At 37.2% G+C, this 20711-nt stretch overlaps 1 protein-coding gene across 2 annotated transcripts in view; it reads left to right on the top strand.

Annotated features, from left to right (window-relative positions):
• The first annotated feature begins 4755 nt into the window (after positions 1 to 4755).
• Positions 4756 to 20711, top strand: part of LOC102987447 (gastric triacylglycerol lipase) — a 31691-nt gene continuing 15735 nt past the window's right edge. Inside the window, exons 1-9 of one of the 2 annotated variants that reach the window (XM_007100987.2) lie at positions 4756 to 4812; positions 8016 to 8124; positions 8336 to 8453; positions 8989 to 9187; positions 10290 to 10399; positions 14404 to 14540; positions 16338 to 16484; positions 17454 to 17525; positions 17935 to 18006. In XM_007100987.2, the coding sequence (XP_007101049.2) occupies positions 8023 to 8124; positions 8336 to 8453; positions 8989 to 9187; positions 10290 to 10399; positions 14404 to 14540; positions 16338 to 16484; positions 17454 to 17525; positions 17935 to 18006 (957 nt within the window). In that variant the 5' untranslated portion in view covers positions 4756 to 4812; positions 8016 to 8022. Of the gene's footprint in view, positions 4813 to 8015; positions 8125 to 8335; positions 8460 to 8988; positions 9188 to 10289; positions 10400 to 14403; positions 14541 to 16337; positions 16485 to 17453; positions 17526 to 17934; positions 18007 to 20711 lie in introns of those variants that run through there. The other variant, XM_055080962.1, reaches the window with a different exon arrangement.

Consider the following 20711-nt stretch of genomic DNA (forward strand, 5'->3'; position numbering starts at 1 on the left):
TTGAAATATAATTGTAATACATTAATTTATACATTTTTTTCTCTTTTTTTTATTGGAGTATAACCGCTTTACAATGTTGTGTTAGTTTCTGCTGTACAACGAAGTGAATCAGCTATATGTATTAATTTACACATATTTAAAAGGCACAGTTTTATGAGTTTCACTACATGTATACATCCAGAAAACTAATATCCTAATCAAGATACCAAACATTGTCATCACCCCCAAAAAGTTTCCTCGTGCTCCTTACTAATTTATCCCTTTATAATTGTCCGCAGCCAAACACTGATCTACTTTTAGTCATCATAGATCAGTTTTCACTGTCTATAATTTTATATAAACTGAATAACACAGAGATTTTTTTTGTCTTTTTAAAAATAATGTTCTACGTTTATTCGTATTATATGCAGAAGCACAAAGAAAACAGAGTTTCTTTATTTTCAATTAACGATGCAACATTCACCTGAGGCGCCCCCCACCTCCACACACACACACACACACACACACAAACACACACACACACACACACACACACTCACTCCTGAGTGTCTGGGCAAAGGAAGGTGGTGGAGACCAATACAGAGTAATAAATTTATTCAAGGATGGTAACATTTGTCCATTATAATAGATCGCATGTATTTTAAATTTACATATTTTCTTTTAGATCATTCATTTCTCTCAGATCCACCTTTTCCCCTGCTCCTCTCGAAATCTGAGTGCTCCTCTCCAAGCCAACCTGGAGTGACTATGAAAGTCACAAAGCTTAAGCTTCAAAACCCTCACTTGCATAAGTCCCTTCCAGGGCTCTCTAACTGACTCACAAGGTGATATATTTTTACAAAATTTGAAAATCAATATATAGTAACCACAATTGATGAAGACCATTGGATGTTTCCACTCTCATTTCCTCTTTGTCACTGTTCCCCTTTGGTTTGCTAGTGCTGGCATGGCCATGGGAAGTTTTGGAATTTGCCTAAGGACACTTAGCTGAGAATATATATAGTCTAAATATAGGGTAATATATTTTTGAAGTTTGTAGTAATTTCTGTGTAAGTAAATTATTTATAACAGTCTTGAGAGGCTTCTAGGAAAAATGTAGTCAGTTTAGAGAGTACTTAAGTATTTAGGGAGATTTGAACTGTCCTGAAATTTTAAAGCACACATATGACAATACCTTGACAGAGGGCTTTCCAGATTTGACGGCAATGATAAAAAACTCATGGTATTACTAAATTATAAGTTGTGAAGTCGAAACGAACTTTTCTTAAACTGATGCTATTTTTTAAGAAATTAATTTTAAATAGACAATTTTTGAGATATAACATAATGATTCGATTTTTGTATAGTTTGCAAAATGATCACCACAATAAGTCTAGTTAACATCCATTACCACACATAATTACAAATTTCTTTTCTTTTGATGAGAACATTTTAGATCTACTCTTTTAGCAACTTTCAAATATACAATACAGTATTATTAACTAGAGTCACCATGCTGTACATTACATACCAATGACTTACCTTATAGCTGGAAGTTTGTACCTTTTGATCCTATACACTCATTTCACCCATCCCTACCCCCCCCACCTCTGGCAACCACCAATCTTTTATCTATGAGTTCAGTTTTCATTTGTTTGTTTCTTGAGATAACATATAAGTGAGATCATATGGTTTTGCCTTTCTCTATGACTTACGTCACTTAGGATAATGTCCTCAAGGTCCATCTATATTGTCCAAAATGTCAAGATTCTTTTCATTTTTATGGCTGAATTTTTTAGATAGATTGGTAGGTAGGTAGGTAGGTAGATAGATAGATAGATAGATAGATAGATAGATCACATTTTCTTTATCCATTCATTCATCAATGGACTTATATTGAGTCCATGTTTTGGCTATTATAAATAATGTTGCAAAGAACATGGGGGTGCATATTTCTTTTCCAGTTAGTGTTTTCCGTCCTTTAAATGAATATCCAGAAGCAGAATTACTTGATCATTAATACTTCTGTTTTTAATATTTTGAGAAACCTCCATACTATTTTCCATACTGGCTGTATCAATTTATATCCCCACCAATGGTGCATAAGTGTTCCCTTTTCTCCACATCTTTGCCAAAACTTGTTATCTCTAGTCTTTTGATAATAGCCATTCTAATAAGTATAAGTTGATATCTCATTGGGATTATAATTTACATTTACCTGATGATTAGTAATGTTGAGCACCTTTTCATGTACCTGTTGGTCATTTGCTTGTCTTCTTTGGGAAAATGTCTATCCAGGTCCTCTGGCCATTTTTTATGTTGAACTGTTTTCTTGTTATTGAGTTGTGTGAGTTCTTTATATATTTTGGATATTAACGCTCTATCAGATATAATTTGCAAATATTTTCTCCCGTTTGGTAGATTGACTTCATTCTGTTAATGGTGTCCTTTGCTGTGCAGACACTTTTAAGTTTGATGCAGTCCTGCTTGTTTATTTTAGCTTTTTTTGCTTGCCCTTTTTGTGTTAAATACAAAAACATCATTGCCAAGATTGATGTCAAGGGGCTTATTCCCTATTTTTCTTCTAGGTGTTTTATGGTTTCAGATCTTACATTAAAGTCTTTAATCCATTTTGAGTTAATTTTTGTGCATGGTATAATATAGTGGTCCAGTCTCATTCTTTTTCATGTGGCTATCCAGTTTTTCCAACACCATTTATTAAAGAGACTCTCTTTTTTCCACTGTATGTTCTTAGCTCTCTTGTTGTGAACTAACTGACCATATATGTGTGCATTTGTTTCTAGGCTCTCTATTCTCTTCCATTGATCTATGTGTCTGTTTTTATGTCAATACCATACTGTTTTGACTATTATATCTTTGTAATATAGTTAGGAATCAGAAAGTGAGATGCCTCTTGCTTTGTTCTTCTTTCTCAAGATTGCTTTGGCTCTTTGTGGTCTTTATGTTTTCATACAAATTTTAGGATAGTTTATTTTATTTCTGGGAAAAATGCCATTGGAATTTTGATAGAGACTGCATTGATCCTACAGACTGCTTTGGGTAATATTGAGAATTTAACAATATTAATTATTTCAATCATGAGCACAGGATATCTTGATGTATATTTGTGTCTTATTCAATGTCTTTCATTAATGTCTTGTAGTTTTCAGTGTATAGGTCTTTCACCTCCTTGGTTACCTTTATTTCTAGGTATTTTCTTCTTTTCAATGCTATTGTAAGAGGGATTTTTTTTTTCATTTCTATTTCTGATAGTTCATTTGTAGTGAATATAAATGCAACACTCTTTTGTATATTGATTTTGTATCCTGAAACTCTACTGAATTTGTTTATTCTAATTTTTTGATGGAGTCTTTAGGGTTTTCTATATTTAATATCATGTAATCTGCAAATAGTGAAAGTTTTACTTCTTCTTTTATGATTTGGATGCCTGTTTCTTTTTTTCACTCCATATAATGATTTTGAGATTAATCCATGTTGTTGCATGCAATAGTAGTTTACTCACTTTTATTACTGAGTAGAATTCCATTGTATGGATATAGAAATATTTTGTTTACCACACTCTCTTGCTTATAGTACCTTTACAGTAACTTAAGTCTTGAAATCAGAGAGAAATACTCTGACTTGGTTTTTTTCTTTTATTTTTTTGAATATTCTAGTTCTTTGCTTTTTATTTTAATTTTAGTATCAGCTTGTCAATTTCTACCAAGAAGTTTGATAAAATTTTTACTGGGATTCTACTGAATATAGAAAAAAATAGAAAAATTTAAGAAAAGTTGACATTTTAACAATACTAAAGTGACATCAGTATCAAGGTGATATAAAATGTCCCTCCTTTTTGTTCCCCTTTTTAACAACTAAAAATCAATATCCATCACAAACAAGAAAATCTCTTTGGGAGTTGTGGAATCCAGCACCATATTACCAGGGACCCAAGAAAAGTCTAACCCACCTGTGCAGCTGGTAAGCAGACACACCTCCATATGGGCTGTGGAACCAGCAGAAGCCACTGAAACTGTCCCAACTCTTCATAGCTGCAACTGGGAAAACCTGGGGAATGCCGATGTGGGCTGACACCTGTGGATGAGAAAGACTTTATAGAAGTCGAGCCATCTGGAAAGGAGATTCCAGCACACCACTGGAGAAAAGAAAAATACGAGTTTGAACACACTAGAGAGGATCCCGGTATACCAGTGCTGCCCCTGTACTGTATTGTACATATAATTGGTTAAGGTGGTAGACCTCCTATTAAGTGTTCTTAATAAAACAACATTTCAATAAATAAATAACTAAAACTTCATTTTTTCACATGTGCAATACTTGGTATTAGTTATTTCATAATTTAGGCAAAAACAACCATCAAAACCTTTTGATAAAAGTTGTTTTTCTCTTAAATTTTGAAAAGTATACCAGGGGGTCATACTGACTGTTTTAAGGTAAATATAATTCTTTATGGGTTCAAGTGCTCCTACACAAGTGTGGGGGAAAAAATTGATAACTGTCAGAATCAAGAAAACTCAGAGAATAAGGATGTTGGAGACAGAGTTTCAGGAGGTGACAAATCAAAAAGAATGAATCTCTAAGGATGTATTGGAACCATATCCTCTTGTGAATTTACTGCTTATGCAATATTTGACTTGCCATTTGGCAAATATGCAAGTTCACTGGAAATGCAGTGACTTCACATTTTTAGGAAAGGTCACCCAAAACACACACATGTAAGCCTATATATATGTGGGTATTTAGTGAAAGAGAGAAGGAAGAAGAGAATTAAGTTCTTCATTTACCTTCAAGAAAGCATTCAGTGTGGTGACAGTGAGTATGACTCTCTGGTGTTATAAAGTTTACTTAATATACTTCAAAATTAATATATTGATATGTTTTGTGAACATTATTTCTACCTTAGGTAAAATATAATTTTCCATTGAATTTTTTAACCTTGATTATATGTATATAAAATTTTTCTAGGAAGTTTCTTCTCTCTCTTTCTCCTTTGGGGCTTGATTTCAGGACATTTGAAAAAAAGAAAGAACAAGCAATGTTCTGAATGTATAACAGGAACAGGCTGTATTACCAATGGGTTCTACCTCCTCACTAAGCAGTTTCTAACTTGAAATCAAACCTGACTGTTTCTCAAACCAATATGGGTAGAATGGTACTCTATTCACGATCTCTATGGGAAGTGGCAAGGAGTTTGAAAACATATTCACTATTTATTAACATATTCAGTATTTATTAACAATGTATGTGGGGTATTTTGGAAAAATTCATTTATTTTAGTAATTCAAATAACATTCAAGGAATGTTTATGGTGTTTATAGTTATGTAAAAAGGCCAGTTTGGCAGACTTGACCAGATTAGGTCCCTCACAGTCACCAATCCTAGTATCCTATCTAAATATCATTCTCCTTCACTCTCCCCCTCTCACCCCTACCTCTTACCTTCCTTTCTGCCTTCTCTCCTAGTCTTCCTCTACCATCAAAACCTGAGAGCTTTGAATTGAGCTTTTTACAGCCTTGGTCAAAACAACATACACAAATTTGCTTCTTAAGGAACAAATAATCCTAATAATCCTTGCTGAGGTTCATATAGTGAATGAGAAATAATTTTTATTTTAATTTTTGATAAAAGATAAAGGGCCATAGGCGGCTCTTAGGAATAGTAGGGTCAGTCAATTTAAATTTGATTTTAGCTGTTAGTTAGAAAGTATGAGGCTAACAAAGAGACTTATTAGGTTTGAGGAGTACTACTAATAGTATAATTAATTTTCATTTATTGAGCAGCAAATGTTTATGGAGCCAAGGACTGAGCAGGATGCTGTATAGCTACCTTGGTACCTAGTCATCCTTCTGTTTGACTATATCTAAAGCTTCAGTTTATCTATGGGATTTTAAGAGCAAGCACATAGGCCCTGAGTAGACCTGAAGTAGAAGGGAATGAGAAATGCATGGACAGTACAGGTAAGAGAGCAAGTAGAAAGAGCTGGTACTGCTGAACTATCACTACATTGTAGGTCTCTCGAAGGCAGAGAACATGCCATTCCTTCATGTATCCCTCAGGCTAACCTTTTCCTTGTCGAATAAACATGTCAAGTTTAGAGCAGAAGACTGCAGCTGTGGAAACTACAGCCACATGTGGATATGATGGTTTCAAATAGAGGGTAGGGGAAAATAAAAGTCTGAAACTTTGAAAAAATTACAAGGTTGCAAATGGAAAGCAGTGGAGCATTTCCAAGGTCGGGGTGGGAGCAGGATTATGCTAGTACAGGCATCCCTTAGGAAAAGTATCCATTAGGGAGAGGGGAAGAGTTGATGGAGATCTTTGCAGTAGGAATTGAGAGGAATCAGGACACCTAGGAGTTCAAAACAGAGCAATGGTCACTGATTAAGTAGTATGCATCATGTGTAGTATAGCGAGTGAACAAGAGTTATTTAATAGGTCATCTTTGAATCCAGATACTTTAAGGCAATAATATAAAAATTTCTCTGTATTGTCATTGTCTGAGTAACATTTAGTCTGCCATTCTGCGGGAATTAAAGGAAGTTCTTACATACAAAACAGACAGACTTCCCTGTTTTATTCACATTTTCAAAAAAGACGATCATTCCAGGTATTAATTTTCTCTCCCTTTTCTGACAGATGGTGTATCAGTTTCCTAAGACTGCCAGAACAGAGTACCACAACTGGGTGGCTTAAAATAACAGAAAATTATTGTCTTACATTTGAGGAGTCTATAAATCTAAAATCAAGGTGTCTGAAGGGCCATGTTCCCTCCAGAACATGTAGAGGAATCCTTCATTGCCGCTTCCTGGTTTCCGGTGGTTGTCCAACAGACTCTTTGGCCCCTTGGCTCGCAGCTGAATAGCTTCAATCTCTGCCTTTATTGTCACATGGTATTCTCTCAGTGTGTCTCTGTCTTCACATGGCCATCTTCTTAAAAGGAGACCACTCACATTAGATTAAGTGTTCACCCTACTCCTGTATTTCCTCATCTTAACTTAAATTACGTCTTTAATAACCCTATTTCCAAATGCAGTGACATTCGGAGGTATTGAGCTGAGGACCTGAACATATCTATTTTTCGGGTTGTCGGGGGGAAACCAACTCAAACCATAACAGATGGTAAATGGTAGCTCTGACATCAAGGCTACAAGGGTAGGTTGATAAATAAAAGGTCCTTTGGGAAAATAGAATCATGTACAAAGCTGAATAAATTACCAGAATAGCAGAAATATTGTGAAAACCTACTAATTGACAAAGTGATGAGAAACAAGGAGAACAATAGGACAAATAAGGTAATAAATGGAAAATCTATGAAGCAAATAGCAAGGCAGCTCAATATCATGACTTTATATTATATTGTAACATTTACTACATGCAAAGTTTTTTTCATTCTCCTGTCAATTTGTTTAGATTATTATTAAAGTGAAGGTACAACATTTTGAAACTCAGGTAGAGATTTTGCAGACACTCATGACTAAGGCTAGAAACCTGGTTTGAGAAATGGGTTGGAAGGACAGACAATCCTGGGGAGGTGAGCAGACAGGACTACACTGCTGAGTCCATTATGATGGGGCACAGTGTGGGGCTGGACTCCTGCCCTCCGCCCGCCCCATGCCCCAGCCCCCCAACCCTCTCCCTGTGAAAGGCAGGCCTGAGAGCGTCCTTCCCGTGGTTTTGATCACATGGGAATCCGCAGTTCCAGACAGAAGTCAAGGGCCTTCCTTGATGAGGCCTTGATGAGGGATCCTGGACTGGACATGCCCTTTTCTGGGCTTTGGTCTTCATCTGGGCACATGATGCATTCCACTGCAGGATTCTTTACACATCTGTCTCTCCTCTCACGATGTGGTGAGTTCTCTGAAGACAAGACCCTGTTGGATCTCATATACCAAGCACTGGATTCTCGGACCCGGGTTCTCCTGCCATCTGCTGGCCTTGCTCCCTCTGCAGCGAGCCCTTGTTCCCAGGCTCTCCTTAAACACAAACATCATGCAATAACTTTTTTCCCCTAATAGGTTGAAAATGTGGTGGCTACTTGTAACAATGTGTTTCATCCACATGTCTGGAAATTCATTTTGTTTCCTTGGAAAAAAAGCGATGAACCCTGAAGCCAATATGAATATTGTAAGTTACTCATATCACTAATATTTAAAAAACAACACTTCCAAAGATATTGACACTATTGCTCTCATTAATTCTGTATGATTTATTACAAAGTCTGAAAGATTTCTTTACATAGTACATGTTACCCCAACCAATAAGAAATTCTATTTTAAGAATCCAAAGTGGCCAAGTATACTCATGAAGCTAAATGTTTTGTCTTTTCTGCGTTTAGAGTCAGATGATTTCCTACTGGGGTTACCAAAGTGAAATGCATAAAGTTATAACTGCAGATGGTTACATCCTTCAGCTCTATCGGATTCCTCATGGGAAGAATGATGCTAATCATTTAGGTAGGATTGGTGTGAGGGGAAAAAAATGAGTGTCTCCAATCCTGAATCACATACATTCCAGCCAAAAATATTCTAATCGTAAAACACTAGATTAAGTTACTCAAAAAAACCCCTGAACCACCTTGGTCTCTGAGATTAAGCTGAGGGTCTGAGTGATACCAGATTTACATCGGTTTCTCTGATGTGAAGCACACTGGCCCGTGATTTTAGTTTGTCGTGCTGGGTGGAAACTCAGAGCCCCTGAATAGAAGACCCACTTAATTAACATAATGGTGAATTTCCTTAGAATATAATTTTTTCAATAGCTTTTGGAGGTTTAATTGCATACAATCGACTGCACATATCTAAAGTGTACAATTTGACATGTTTTTTCATCTGAGAAACTGTCACCACAATCAAGATAACGTATTCAGAAATATTCACCTCACCAAGGAAACTTTTTTAATTCTAGTCATATAAAAGCCTGTTTCTATCTTCATGTTTATCTGAGAATAAGGAGTGAGTTTATAAAGGTTTTAACAATGTTCTTCTTTAGGTCAGAGACCTGTTGTGCTTCTGCAGCATGGTTTCCTAGCATCGGCCACAAACTGGATTTCCAACCTACCCAGCAACAGCCTGGGCTTCCTCCTGGCGGATGCGGGGTATGATGTGTGGCTGGGAAACAGCAGAGGAAATACCTGGGCCAGGACAAATTTATACTATTCACCAGACTCAGCTGAATTTTGGGCTTTCAGGTAAAGAAAAGGGACAATTGAAAATAAATATTGAGTTTAAAAGCATGGGTATTCACTGCTTCCAGGGCAGCCTCATTTTAACAAATTACACTCCAAATAGGAGAAGGAAGTCATCTTCATTCTAATCCATTTTGGGATTCTTCCTTACACCTCATTCCAAGGGTAGCCTTTCCTCCAAACTGTCTGTGATCACAGTAACCACTGTTACGGGATTCCCTGAATATGCTTTTCCACAAGGAATGAGCGAAATGACTGAAGCAAGGAAATTTGCTGCCCCCAGCAGATTCTGAAGGAATATCCACATGGATTACTAGAAGGTTAAACCCAGTTGGGGTTCATGAACAGCACCTGTCATCATCAGTATTCAAGTGGGGGTGGGGGAGACAATGAAATTGTGAAACCATGGGGAGATTATCAAAGATTTCCTCTCACTGGCCGTCTTGTGCCTTATTTCTAGAAATTACTAATGGAAGTGGAGAAGAGAATTTGCCTGATGACGATGAGGTGCAAAGGTGCTCTTAGAAGTTCCAGGAAGTGAAAGAAGCTCGTATGTCCTGAGTGTAGCGAGGAAGAGGGCGAGTGAGAGGAGAGGAGACTAGAGATGCTGACAAGGGCCAGATCAGGCCAGGCTGCGTAGGTCTTGGTGAGGGCCTTGTAGCTCATTCTAAGTGTAATGAGAAGCTTCTGGAAAGTTTTCAACAGGGGAGTGGCATAGCCTGTTCTCGTTTTCAAAGGGTTATTCTGGCTGATTTGTAAACAATAAAATAGAGCATCTGTTCATATTACATGGCAGTGGAACACAACATACAAATGATTATTAAATCTGACATTCAGGTTCAAGGGTAGAAGTATTTCCCAGCTACAGCTACTGTTGTGTTTGGATTAAATTGCAGCTGTAATGCTGTGTTTCAGAAATGATATCAGCTGTTTATGAGAAGCCACCCCAAAGAGTCCCTGACACTCACTAATAGTCTATAAGCAGCAATGCTTAGAGAATCTAGTTTTCTATTTTTCAAAGGAAACCTTACCTTAAATAGGTTTGACTTATAGAAAGTATAGCAAGGAAATATATTCAATTTTATTTTGTCTTTTTTTCTTGCAGCTTTGATGAAATGGCTAAATATGACCTTCCATCCACAATCAACTTCATTTTAAATAAAACTGGACAGGAGAAGCTACACTATGTTGGCCATTCCCAGGGCACCACCATTGGTAGGTAACAGCAGTTAGCAGGTAGTTTAGTTCATATAGACCCCTTTCCAGTGGTTATGCAGACATGCTGGTCATCATGCTAATTGCTTTCCATTCATTATATAATGTCTACAGCAACCCAATGATATAAGACCATTATTATTCCTACTGTATATATAGTGAAATTAAAGAGCAGGTAAATAAATAGTTCGTGTAAGGTAACACAGTTATTACAAATAGGGTAGCTCAGATACCAGGTCAGGAAATCTGACGCCCAAGCCAATGCTCTGAAACTTTGTACCACACAGGCTCTGGTCTCAGTGTATTCCATTCATTCAACCATATTTATGGAGCACCTATAATGTATGCTAAGAATACAGCAAAAACTAAATAGTTTAAAATCTCTGTCTTCCTCCTACTTATACTCTAGCAGGAGAAGGTAGAGAAAATAATAAAAAGTAAAAAGTAAAATACATACTATGCTAGATAATGATAATACTATGAAGAGAAAAATAAATCAGGGGGTCAGATTAGGGAGCATCAGAGGGGTACACAGCAATTTTATATCAGGAACACCACCAAATACTTTCTAAGTAAACATGAAGGAAGTCAGTGAGCCAAGCTCATACCTGGAGGACTGATATTCCAGGAAGAGGGAACAGATAGCACAAAAGATCTGATGCTACAGCACATGCAGCACATTCAAGGAACAGCAATGGGGCTGTTCATTGTGTGGATGAATCAGATTGAGAGAGACAGAGATGAGATGGGTGGGAGTGGTGAGGAGGGCCAACTATTCAGGGCTTTTGAGGCTGTTGTAGGGATTTTTGCTTTCTCTCTGAGTGAAAAGGAAACCATAGAAAAGTTTGCGTAGAGGAGTTACATGATCTGACATGTTAACAGGATCCTTCCAGTTGGTGAAGGAAAACAGGGCTGGAGCAGAGAAAGCAGTCACTGAACTCTTATTGTAACCCAGGGGAGAGATGATAGTGACCTAGAAGAGGGGGTGGTAAAGATACCTGGTTAGGTTCTAGACGTATTATATATATATATATATATATATATATATATATATATATATATAGAGAGAGAGAGAGAGAGAGAGAGAGAGAGAGAGAGAGAGAGAGAGAGAGGGAGAGAGAGAGAGAGAGAGTGGGGCGGGGGTGGGGGGAACCAGCAGAATTTGCTTATGTAATGGATATGGAGTGTAAGAGAAAGAGGAGTCATGGATGACACCACGATTTATGGCCAGAGCACTGGGATGATGGAGATGCCATTAGCGAAGATGAGGGAGACAGTAAGAACAGCTGAGGCGGTGGGGAGAGCAGGGGCTCAATTCTGGACCCAAGTGTTAAGTGCTATTGGAGATCCAGGTGGAACGTCAAGCAGTCAACTGTAGATACAAATCTGGAGTTTAGGAGGGAAGATTGTGCTGAAAATACAAAATGTGAATCATCAGTACATGAGACAGGATGCAATAACCAAAGAATTGAGCTCAGACAGAAAAGAGGAGGAGTCCAAGCACTAAGACCTGGGCCACAGTTGTTTTGGAATCAAGTGAATAAACTGGAAAATAATGGTGACTGTGGTGTAAGGGAAGCCAGGAATGTCTAGTGTTCTGGAAGACAAGTAGAGAAAGTGTTATTAGGAAAATACTTCAGTCAACTGTGGAAGAGGCTTTGATCAATCATGTGAAATGAAGTCTGAGAACTGACTATTGGTTCTGGCAACCTAGAAGCTATAAGGGAACCTTTCTAACAGCAACTTTGGTGGAATGGTTGGGACAAAAGCATAATCAAGGAAATTTAAGAGACCGTGAGTGAAACTGTAAAGGGAAGAGAAAGGATGGAAGCAGAAGGGGGAATAGGGGATTATATGGGAGAAATAATGATGTATTTTTTATGCTGATCCTCACTGTCAGCCAATGACATTACTTCTTACTACAATTCTAAGCAATCCGAATGTCCATACATGGACATATTCAGCAAAGTGGATGAAATAGTTGGTAGAAGCCTGTGGAAGTTCTCTTCCCACTGCTTGTTCATCCTAAAGCATGGATCCCACTGGTAGAATTTTAGACAGAAAAAAGGGTCAGTGAGGAAGAGCTTCCCAATGTTTCTGTCATTGTGTAATATGTTATGGGCCGAAGGAGATGAGGATTTGTGCTTTTTTTTTTTTTTTTAATAAAAGCACTTTTAGAGGAAAGGGCAAAAAAGCAGGACTAGGCAAAGGGAGAAGTTGGGCAGTGATGCAGTCCCCAAAAGTCCTCAGCCAGCTCTTATGAGATGGCTCTTCAGAGGCTTCATCAGTGGGACTAGCTGGCTGGTCCTTTACCCACTTGTTGACCAGTCATTCAATGCAGGATGACCCAGGAAGGGACCTTGGGTTCTCTTGAGAAAATGCAAAATCAAGTCTCCCTGCAGCTTCAGCTGAGTAAATGCCTTGGACTCGAAGAGAAATCAGGGCAATGAAGAACAGCAACAAAACACATGGTTAACCATGGATTCAAATTCTTTGTTAAAAAGTGAGAAATGTTCTAGATTCCTAAAATTTACTCCTTTAGTTTCCAAAACTATCCAAAATTTAACCCTTTTGGATGGAAATCTACCTCAACTTATGACCAATGCCCATGCTTTTTTACATAGAACATGTTGAACATAGCTTAACTTTTTTTCAATGATATAGGGCTATAAAATGATTGCATTTAGCTGAAATGCAACAATTTCCTTAGGAGTTATTGATATCAATAGAACTGCTTGTCCTGACACAAAATAGCTCCAACCTACCAGTCTCTTGAGTATTTAAATTTTTCACTTTTTTCATTTGAACTTCTTTTCATTCTTCTTTTTCACCATTGGATAGTTTGTCATTATGTCACCATACTCATAAATTTCAGGAAATTTTTTCTGCCTTCTAATTTACATCTTCCAATCAATTTGCTGTATAATTGAAAGTTAGATAAGTATCCTTGATAGAACTGTGTCTAAAGTGGGATTAAGTTTATTCTGAGAAGTCACCTGTCCCGACTCTATATGGACCCATGGACACCCACTCAGGCTCCTTGCATTTGATTCTTGCTTACTCTGGGTGATCTGTTGGCTGATAGCTGCAGAGTTAGGCAACCAGATAAAGAATCCCTTAATAAACAGAGCGCTCTTGGAAAGACCATTCTTCCTCCATTGGGATCAGGCTGGATATTATGTAACTGAGGCCGTTTTATAAATCGGAAAAATTTTGTTTCAGGGCATTATTGAGTCTCGTCAATAGGTCATTATTAACAGTAGGGAGAGATTGTCCTATGTAATTCAACTGTAAAGAATTTAAGTTGATAATTCTTTGATTAGAACCCAGTCTATTTATATGCTACTGTTCATGAAAACAATTAAAAGCAGACAGGCTGAAAATGTTTATTGTATATAGATGTTGGAATTATCTCAGCTTCTCATTTGTCAAGCATTTACTATGTGACTAGTTCCTGGTAAATACTTTACATGATTCATCTCAAGTACTTTCTAAACAACCCAAGGAAGCATTCATTATTACATGCATTTTTAGATGAGGAAACTAAGGCTCTTAGAGTTTAGGTGACTTTTCCAATGTCACAAAGCTAATAAATCACAGAACCAGGTTTCAAACTCTGCTTGGACACATTTCAAATTTGTGCTTTAACCTTTCCACTTATATACCCTACTCATATTAAATGTTAATTATCTCATTGCTATGAGATTAGATAATTTTAAACTGAACCAAACCTGTTGTAATATAAATTATAACATTTTTGTTACCACATGATTATTCTAAAGTTGGCCTATTTTCTAAAATCAGATAAAAGAGTTTATTATAACTTTCAAAAAGTTCTACCCTCATGTTCCCAGAGAGAATCTATGAAAATAAAACAAATATACTAAAATCTGATCATTCTGTCGATTTCATGTTGTCCCAGATGGCACCCTTAGTAAATCCAAAGTAATGTCACATTGTAAAGCACACACACACACCTTTCACCTTTTGTTGTTCTTTTTCAGGTTTTATCGCCTTTTCTACTAATCTCACGCTGGCTCAAAAAATCAAAACCTTCTATGCATTAGCCCCAGTTGGCACGGTGAAGTATACCAAAAGCCTGTTGACCAAACTTTCACTCATTCCTCCCTTCCTCTTCAAGGTATGTGATTCCCTTTAACTGGGTCTAAGATATTAAATTGTTTGTGGATTTCCAAGTAATGGAAAGAGAACAAACACCTGGTGGACAATCATGTTTATATTCAAGGATGGAAATTAACATGTTTATATTATTTCTTGAATAGCACTGACCATGGTTGAATCCCCATTATAGTTTATGAGATCCCCACCGATTTCTTTATTCTCGATTGCTTTGTGTGGATTAGCAATGCCTGGGAGAGTTTTTGCTCCTTCCATGGATGTTTCTTTACCAAGCACCCACACAGGTCTTCAAGGCTGTGATTCCCTCCCCCAAGACCAGGGAAAGGGAAATAAAAGCAAAAGAGTCAAATGAGAAGCCTAAACCACCTGGTCCAAGAAAAGTGGGAAGAAGAAGGATAGGAAAGAAAAGGAAGGGAAGGGAAAAGGAGAGAGAGGGGGAAGATAGCAATGGTGAAGTGAGGCAAGGACTTGGAGACCCCTTATCATATACCCTTGGCTTTCCAAGCCTTTTCCTAAGAGCTCCTTCCTCTTTAAATGGGGATTTCATAGGGCAGTAGCATAGATTTCAATAAACTGTAAATATTATGGAGGCATACATGGTAGCGAATTAATAATCTTTCCTTTTTCCAGTGTTTAATCACTGACTTCTCCCACCCACCGAAACCAACACATACACACACATACACAGTCTCCTTTAGGAGAACAGTTTACCTCAGGCTACAAAACTTAATGATGCCATTTTCTTCTGTGATTGAATGCTATTCTTTTTTTTTTTTTTTCACTCAATTAACATGCATGCCTAAAATCTAAGAGATTTTATCTACAGACCAACTACATTTGTAAAGCTTTTACTCAAAATGTAAAATTGTGTGATGACCCTGAGTATGTTTACAGGTTGCATTGATTCAGAACTTGTTTGTTTCTTACTCATATTCAAATTCTCTGACAGGCAATGTAGAGAGAGGTTTTTAAAAAAGCATTAGACCTTAGGTCAGAGGCTTGAGGCTTAGATCAAGATTCTAGCTGTAATCCAGTTCTCACTAGGCCAAGATCCTAACTATTCTTTAGCCTTATGTTCTCACGTATAAAGTGGGGATAACAGGGTACAAACTACCAGTTATAAAATAAGTAAGTCATATGGATATAATGTATAGCACAAGAAATAGAGTTAATACTCTATAATAACTTTGTATGGACTATAATTTTGAAAATATGGAGTCTCTATGTTGTATACCTGAAACTAACATAATATTGTAAGTCAACTATACTTCAATAGAAAATAAATTAAATAAAATGGGGATAACAAAGTGTCTACTCATTTTAAGAACAATTAGGGTGTGTCCTTTCAATTTTTAAACTACCAAGCCTCTTTGTCTTCTTAAAGGTTTTGCTGAAAATATGGCTTGGAAGTCACCATTTCCCCTCCTGATTCTTTTTATTATTTATTGCTGAAATCACACATCTTGGCACTTAATTATGATATTCTACCATGTTGTTTTATGAATTTATTCCCTAACTCCTATGACCCCAACTAGACTGTAACTCTGTGTCTTATACTTCTCAGCAGCCAGTGCAGTTCTCAGTGCAGCAATTAATACTCAATACTCATACCTGCCCTGTCCATTCCATATCTTTATTGTGGGGATTCAGTGAGAGAGAGTATTTAAACCTCTTAAGACAACATATAGAAGTATGAAAATATAATGTCTATTCCCATTTGTACCAGTAAACAAGACACATTAATGTCTTTTCTGCAGCTTGTTATTTGCAAATCTTTAATGATGCTTTTATTTTTCAGATTCTATTTGGTAACAAAATGTTCTACCCACACAATTTTTTTGAAAAATTACTTGGTGCTGAAGTGTGCTCCCGTGAGATATTGGATGTCCTTTGTAGGAATGCCTTGTTTGCCATGACTGGATTTGACAATAAAAACTTGAACATGGTTTGTATGCATTGAAATTTCTATTCTGAATATTTTGAGCAACCCTCGTGATTATTTGTCTCATCATCACTTAGGAATGGTACTTTATTAGAACCAGGAGTCACTTCAGAATTCTGTCCATGATATGCAGATAAGCCCAAGAGAAATCACAAGTCATTGCTCCCAGTTTTGTTGCCTCCACGTTTCTTCCATCACCTCACTGTGCCCTGAAGTAAACAGCTTGTAGGAAAAACAAAACAAAACAAACAACTCCCTACTCACTTCTAATCACCTGAATAATTGGTGTGACATTTAAATTCTGTGAGCGGAGGCATTGAACCAAGTTGTCAGGTTCCTCTGTAGGAAAAATATGTCTAGATATTGAATAAATATTACTTTAAATATTTTTAATGCTGATAGTCATCTCCATAAACTTTCTAAAACTTATTTCAGAGCATTTATGTAAGATCTTGTCCACACTCTTTACCTTCTATTTCATTTGCTTTGCACCAAGTGGATGTTTAAAAGCACATATGACAAAACGCAGTATCAGAAAGTAGTTAAGAATATGGATTCAGGGTAAAAGCCTAAATTCAAATCCTATCTTTGCAGTGCACTTGAACTCCATCTTGATTTCCTTATCCATGAAATGAGTTGTTGTGAAGATTAAATGAGCTAACATATGTAAAGTATATAGAACATAGTACAAAACAATGCTCATAGTATATCATGTTTTGCTACTAATAGTGTTATACACTGACAACTATTCTCCCTCAAAATTGTTTAGTTTGGTTATATACCCTCGAAATTAGCCCATATAATCACAGTTTGCAAGCCATAAAGTGATGTACAACTTTTTTGCTCATATCCTGCCAGTAATGCTGCCCATAAAACTTGATCTGGATCAGAAAAAGTTAAGCCTTAGATGTTTGTGAGAAACTGAACATACATCTAAGTGCGCATGTGTGTGCTTGTGTGTTTGCTTTCTAGAGTCGCTTAGATGTGTATCTAGCACATAATCCAGCAGGAACTTCAGTTCAAAACGCCCTCCACTGGAGTCAGGTATCATTTCAAGCTGCTAAAACTTTTTTTGTGGGCCTAAACCATTAACAATGTACTTAAAGCACAGTCTTAAAATATTCTTTCAAATGCTTCTAAAAGGGAATTTTTCTGGCACATGACTACCAGATGAAAATATCTATCAATCCATGTGAATGAAAATCCTACAAAAAACAGGTGCTTTGGGTAACAAGAAATAAATGATGATTATGACTTGAAATTATTTCAAGCAAAGCTGCATTTAAACTTGAATAAATTGTTGTGGAGGATTAATAGTCTATTTTTGGAATGAGAAAAAAATTTTAAATAATATTTAAATTAAAAGCAAACTACTTGGAAAAGTTGGCATTTTATTATTTACATAGCCAAGTGACTTTTTAATTTCCTCGTGTCTTTAATTTCTCTACGTTAGGCTGTTAAGTCTGGCAAATTCCAAGGTTTTGACTGGGGAACCCCAACTCAGAACCTACTGCATTATAACCAGGTAAGCATTTTAAGTTGAGGTTATTTGCATTTTGAAAGACAAAGATATAAAAAGTTAAAGATGAAATTACGATAACTGCAGGTATTTTCCAAAGGAATGTTGTTACCTAGACCTAGCCTTAAGGAAATTATAAAGTAGATGACTCTATCCTTTGAGTCTTTTTGTCATGTGGAACATCACACTGGTCTCTAATTCTTCCACTGAGCCTTCATGCTCCAGTGTCTGTGCTCATTCAAGCTGCCCTCAAAGTACCACACCACTGCAGTGAGAACTTTCTAGATCTTATCACCCCTCGCTGCATTAGACAGATCTGCCCTGTATCCCAGACACCCGGCATGCTGTCTTCTCCTTTCCAAAGTGCAACTAACTGTTATAATAAACCAATAGCTCCTTTTTTTTTTTTTTTTTTTGGCTGCTCTGCGAGGCTTACCAGATCTTAGTTCCCCAACCAGGGATCAAACCCAGGCTCGTGGCAGTGACAGTGCAGAGTCCTAACCACAGGACCGCCAGGGAATTCCCTAAACCAATAACTCTAACTGTTCATGGGATAGAGCTGGAATCTCTGGTCTTCTTAAACAATTTCCTATCCTTTGTTGATGGCCAGAGAAGTTTTCTCACCATATTCCCAGACATAAAAGAAGGATGGTATGCTTGCAGTTCAAGGCTGGAAATATTTTTCAGCAGACAAGAACCTTGTATGCAGGTAGATAGATTGAGCATTCCTCCTACTTGTAGTACAAAGAAGCCAGGCTTTGGAGTCCATCGTACCTGAGGTTAATATGAGTTGAGACAATAACTTTTCATCTCTCCACCCAGACTCAGGGAGTTATTGACAGTAATTAATGGGTAATGTCAGCTCAGGATAAACTCTCAGATTGTCACAGGCTAATTTTGAATGAGAGAAGTACTCTGTGTTTTTTTTGTAATTCTTTCCCCTCCTACTTCACCCCACGTCCAATTTTTCCATCCAAGTAGTAACAACCCTATTAATTTTCATCTGCTTCAATGACTCAATATCTACAAGGGATTTATATCTTTTCACCACTATGTCTTTTGTGTGAAAAAGATGGCCCAGCCTCCTTGTTTTTACATCTCTGATGTCTTTAAAGAGGTTTTCTGAACACAATCAGATCAAACATTTGTTGTAAAGACTTTTCCCCCCAACCATCACAACCTCAAACCCCCCAGACACAGACTCTATCTTTCTACTGGGCTCTAATAACAGTAATCAGAGACTCTGTCTTGAAGGGCCAAGTGGGGCGTGAAACACCCACTCTCAATTCCATTCTCCCTTCAATCAAGCCAAACTCAGGATGGTTTCAACTGACTGAGGGAGTGACACTAATTAAAGAGCCAGAAGCTAGGTTCTGGAAAACACTTTGAATAGTGGAATATGAGTAAAGAAAAGTAGGTTTATTCTTATGGATATTCTCCACAATTTTCCCTTTTCTTCCACATATAAAGAAATATAGTAAAGTATTAAAATACTATGAAAAATTGTATATAATAAAATATTTTTCTTTGGTGAATTGGCTATTACATAAAGATAAAGAAAATATTTGTATATTGGATTAGAATTCTTGAGAATATCATCTTTAAAAACTAACAAAATTCTCTGTGAACATTGGGAAAATTAGCGGTGATTCTCTTGTCCCCTTGGCCTGCTTTATGAATCTCTTTAAAATCTATGTGCGAATGGAGATTTTGTAGAAATAGGAAATGGGGCTACTGATAGATTTTCTCAGAATTTGAACCTATATTTAGTAAAATCAGGCAAGTATTTAACAAATACAGCTCCTTAAATGAAATGATTACCTATGGAATGACTATACTGGAAGGCCATACAAAGCCAAAATAAATGACTCAGGACATTTTGAGTAACTATTTGTGTAGAAACTATCTATCACAGTTAAAATTCAGTCAGATTCACTTCCTTCAGCTTGAGTCGAAATCTAAGTTTTTACTTTGTAAGAATTATTATCTAAAGCCCGCCTATTCAAAGCATGGTCCAGGACCAGCAGCCTCAGCATCGTCTGGGAATGCAGAATCTAGGCTCTTTCTCCAGATATACTGGATCTGATTCTTCATTTTATTAAGATCCCCTAGTGATTCACAGGGCCTTTAGAATTGGAGAAGCACTAATTTAAAACACTGCATCCATGTTCCTCTGTGGATAAAGGTAACTCTGAGCAATAATTGTTAAGATTTACTTATGAGGGCTTCCCTGGTGGCGCAGTGGTTGCGCGTCCGCCTGCCAATGCGGGGGAGCCGGGTTCGCGTCCCGGTCTGGGAGGATCCCTCATGCCGCGGAGCGGCTGGGCCCGTGAGCCATGGCCGCTGGGCCTGTGCGTCCGGAGCCTGTGTTCTGCAATGGGAGAGGCCGCAGCAGAGGGAGGCCCGCATACCACAAAAAAAAAAAAAGATTTACTTATGAAACTGGGTCATGCCACTTGTGACAACATGGATGGACCTTGAGGATATTATGCTAAATGAAATAAGCTAGACACAGACAGATAAATATTGTATGATCTCACTTACATGTGGCATCTAAAAAATAAAAAAATTTAAAAACCTCATAGATACGGAAAACAGATTGGTGGTTGCCAGAGGCATGGGCAAAATGGGTAAAGGTGGTCAAAAAGTATGAACTTCCAGTTATAAAATAAGTACGACCTGGAGATGTAATGTACAGCATGGTGACTATA

This window comes from Physeter macrocephalus, chromosome 20, assembly GCF_002837175.3.
Source record: "Physeter macrocephalus isolate SW-GA chromosome 20, ASM283717v5, whole genome shotgun sequence".
NCBI classification, from domain to species: Eukaryota; Metazoa; Chordata; class Mammalia; order Artiodactyla; family Physeteridae; genus Physeter; species Physeter macrocephalus.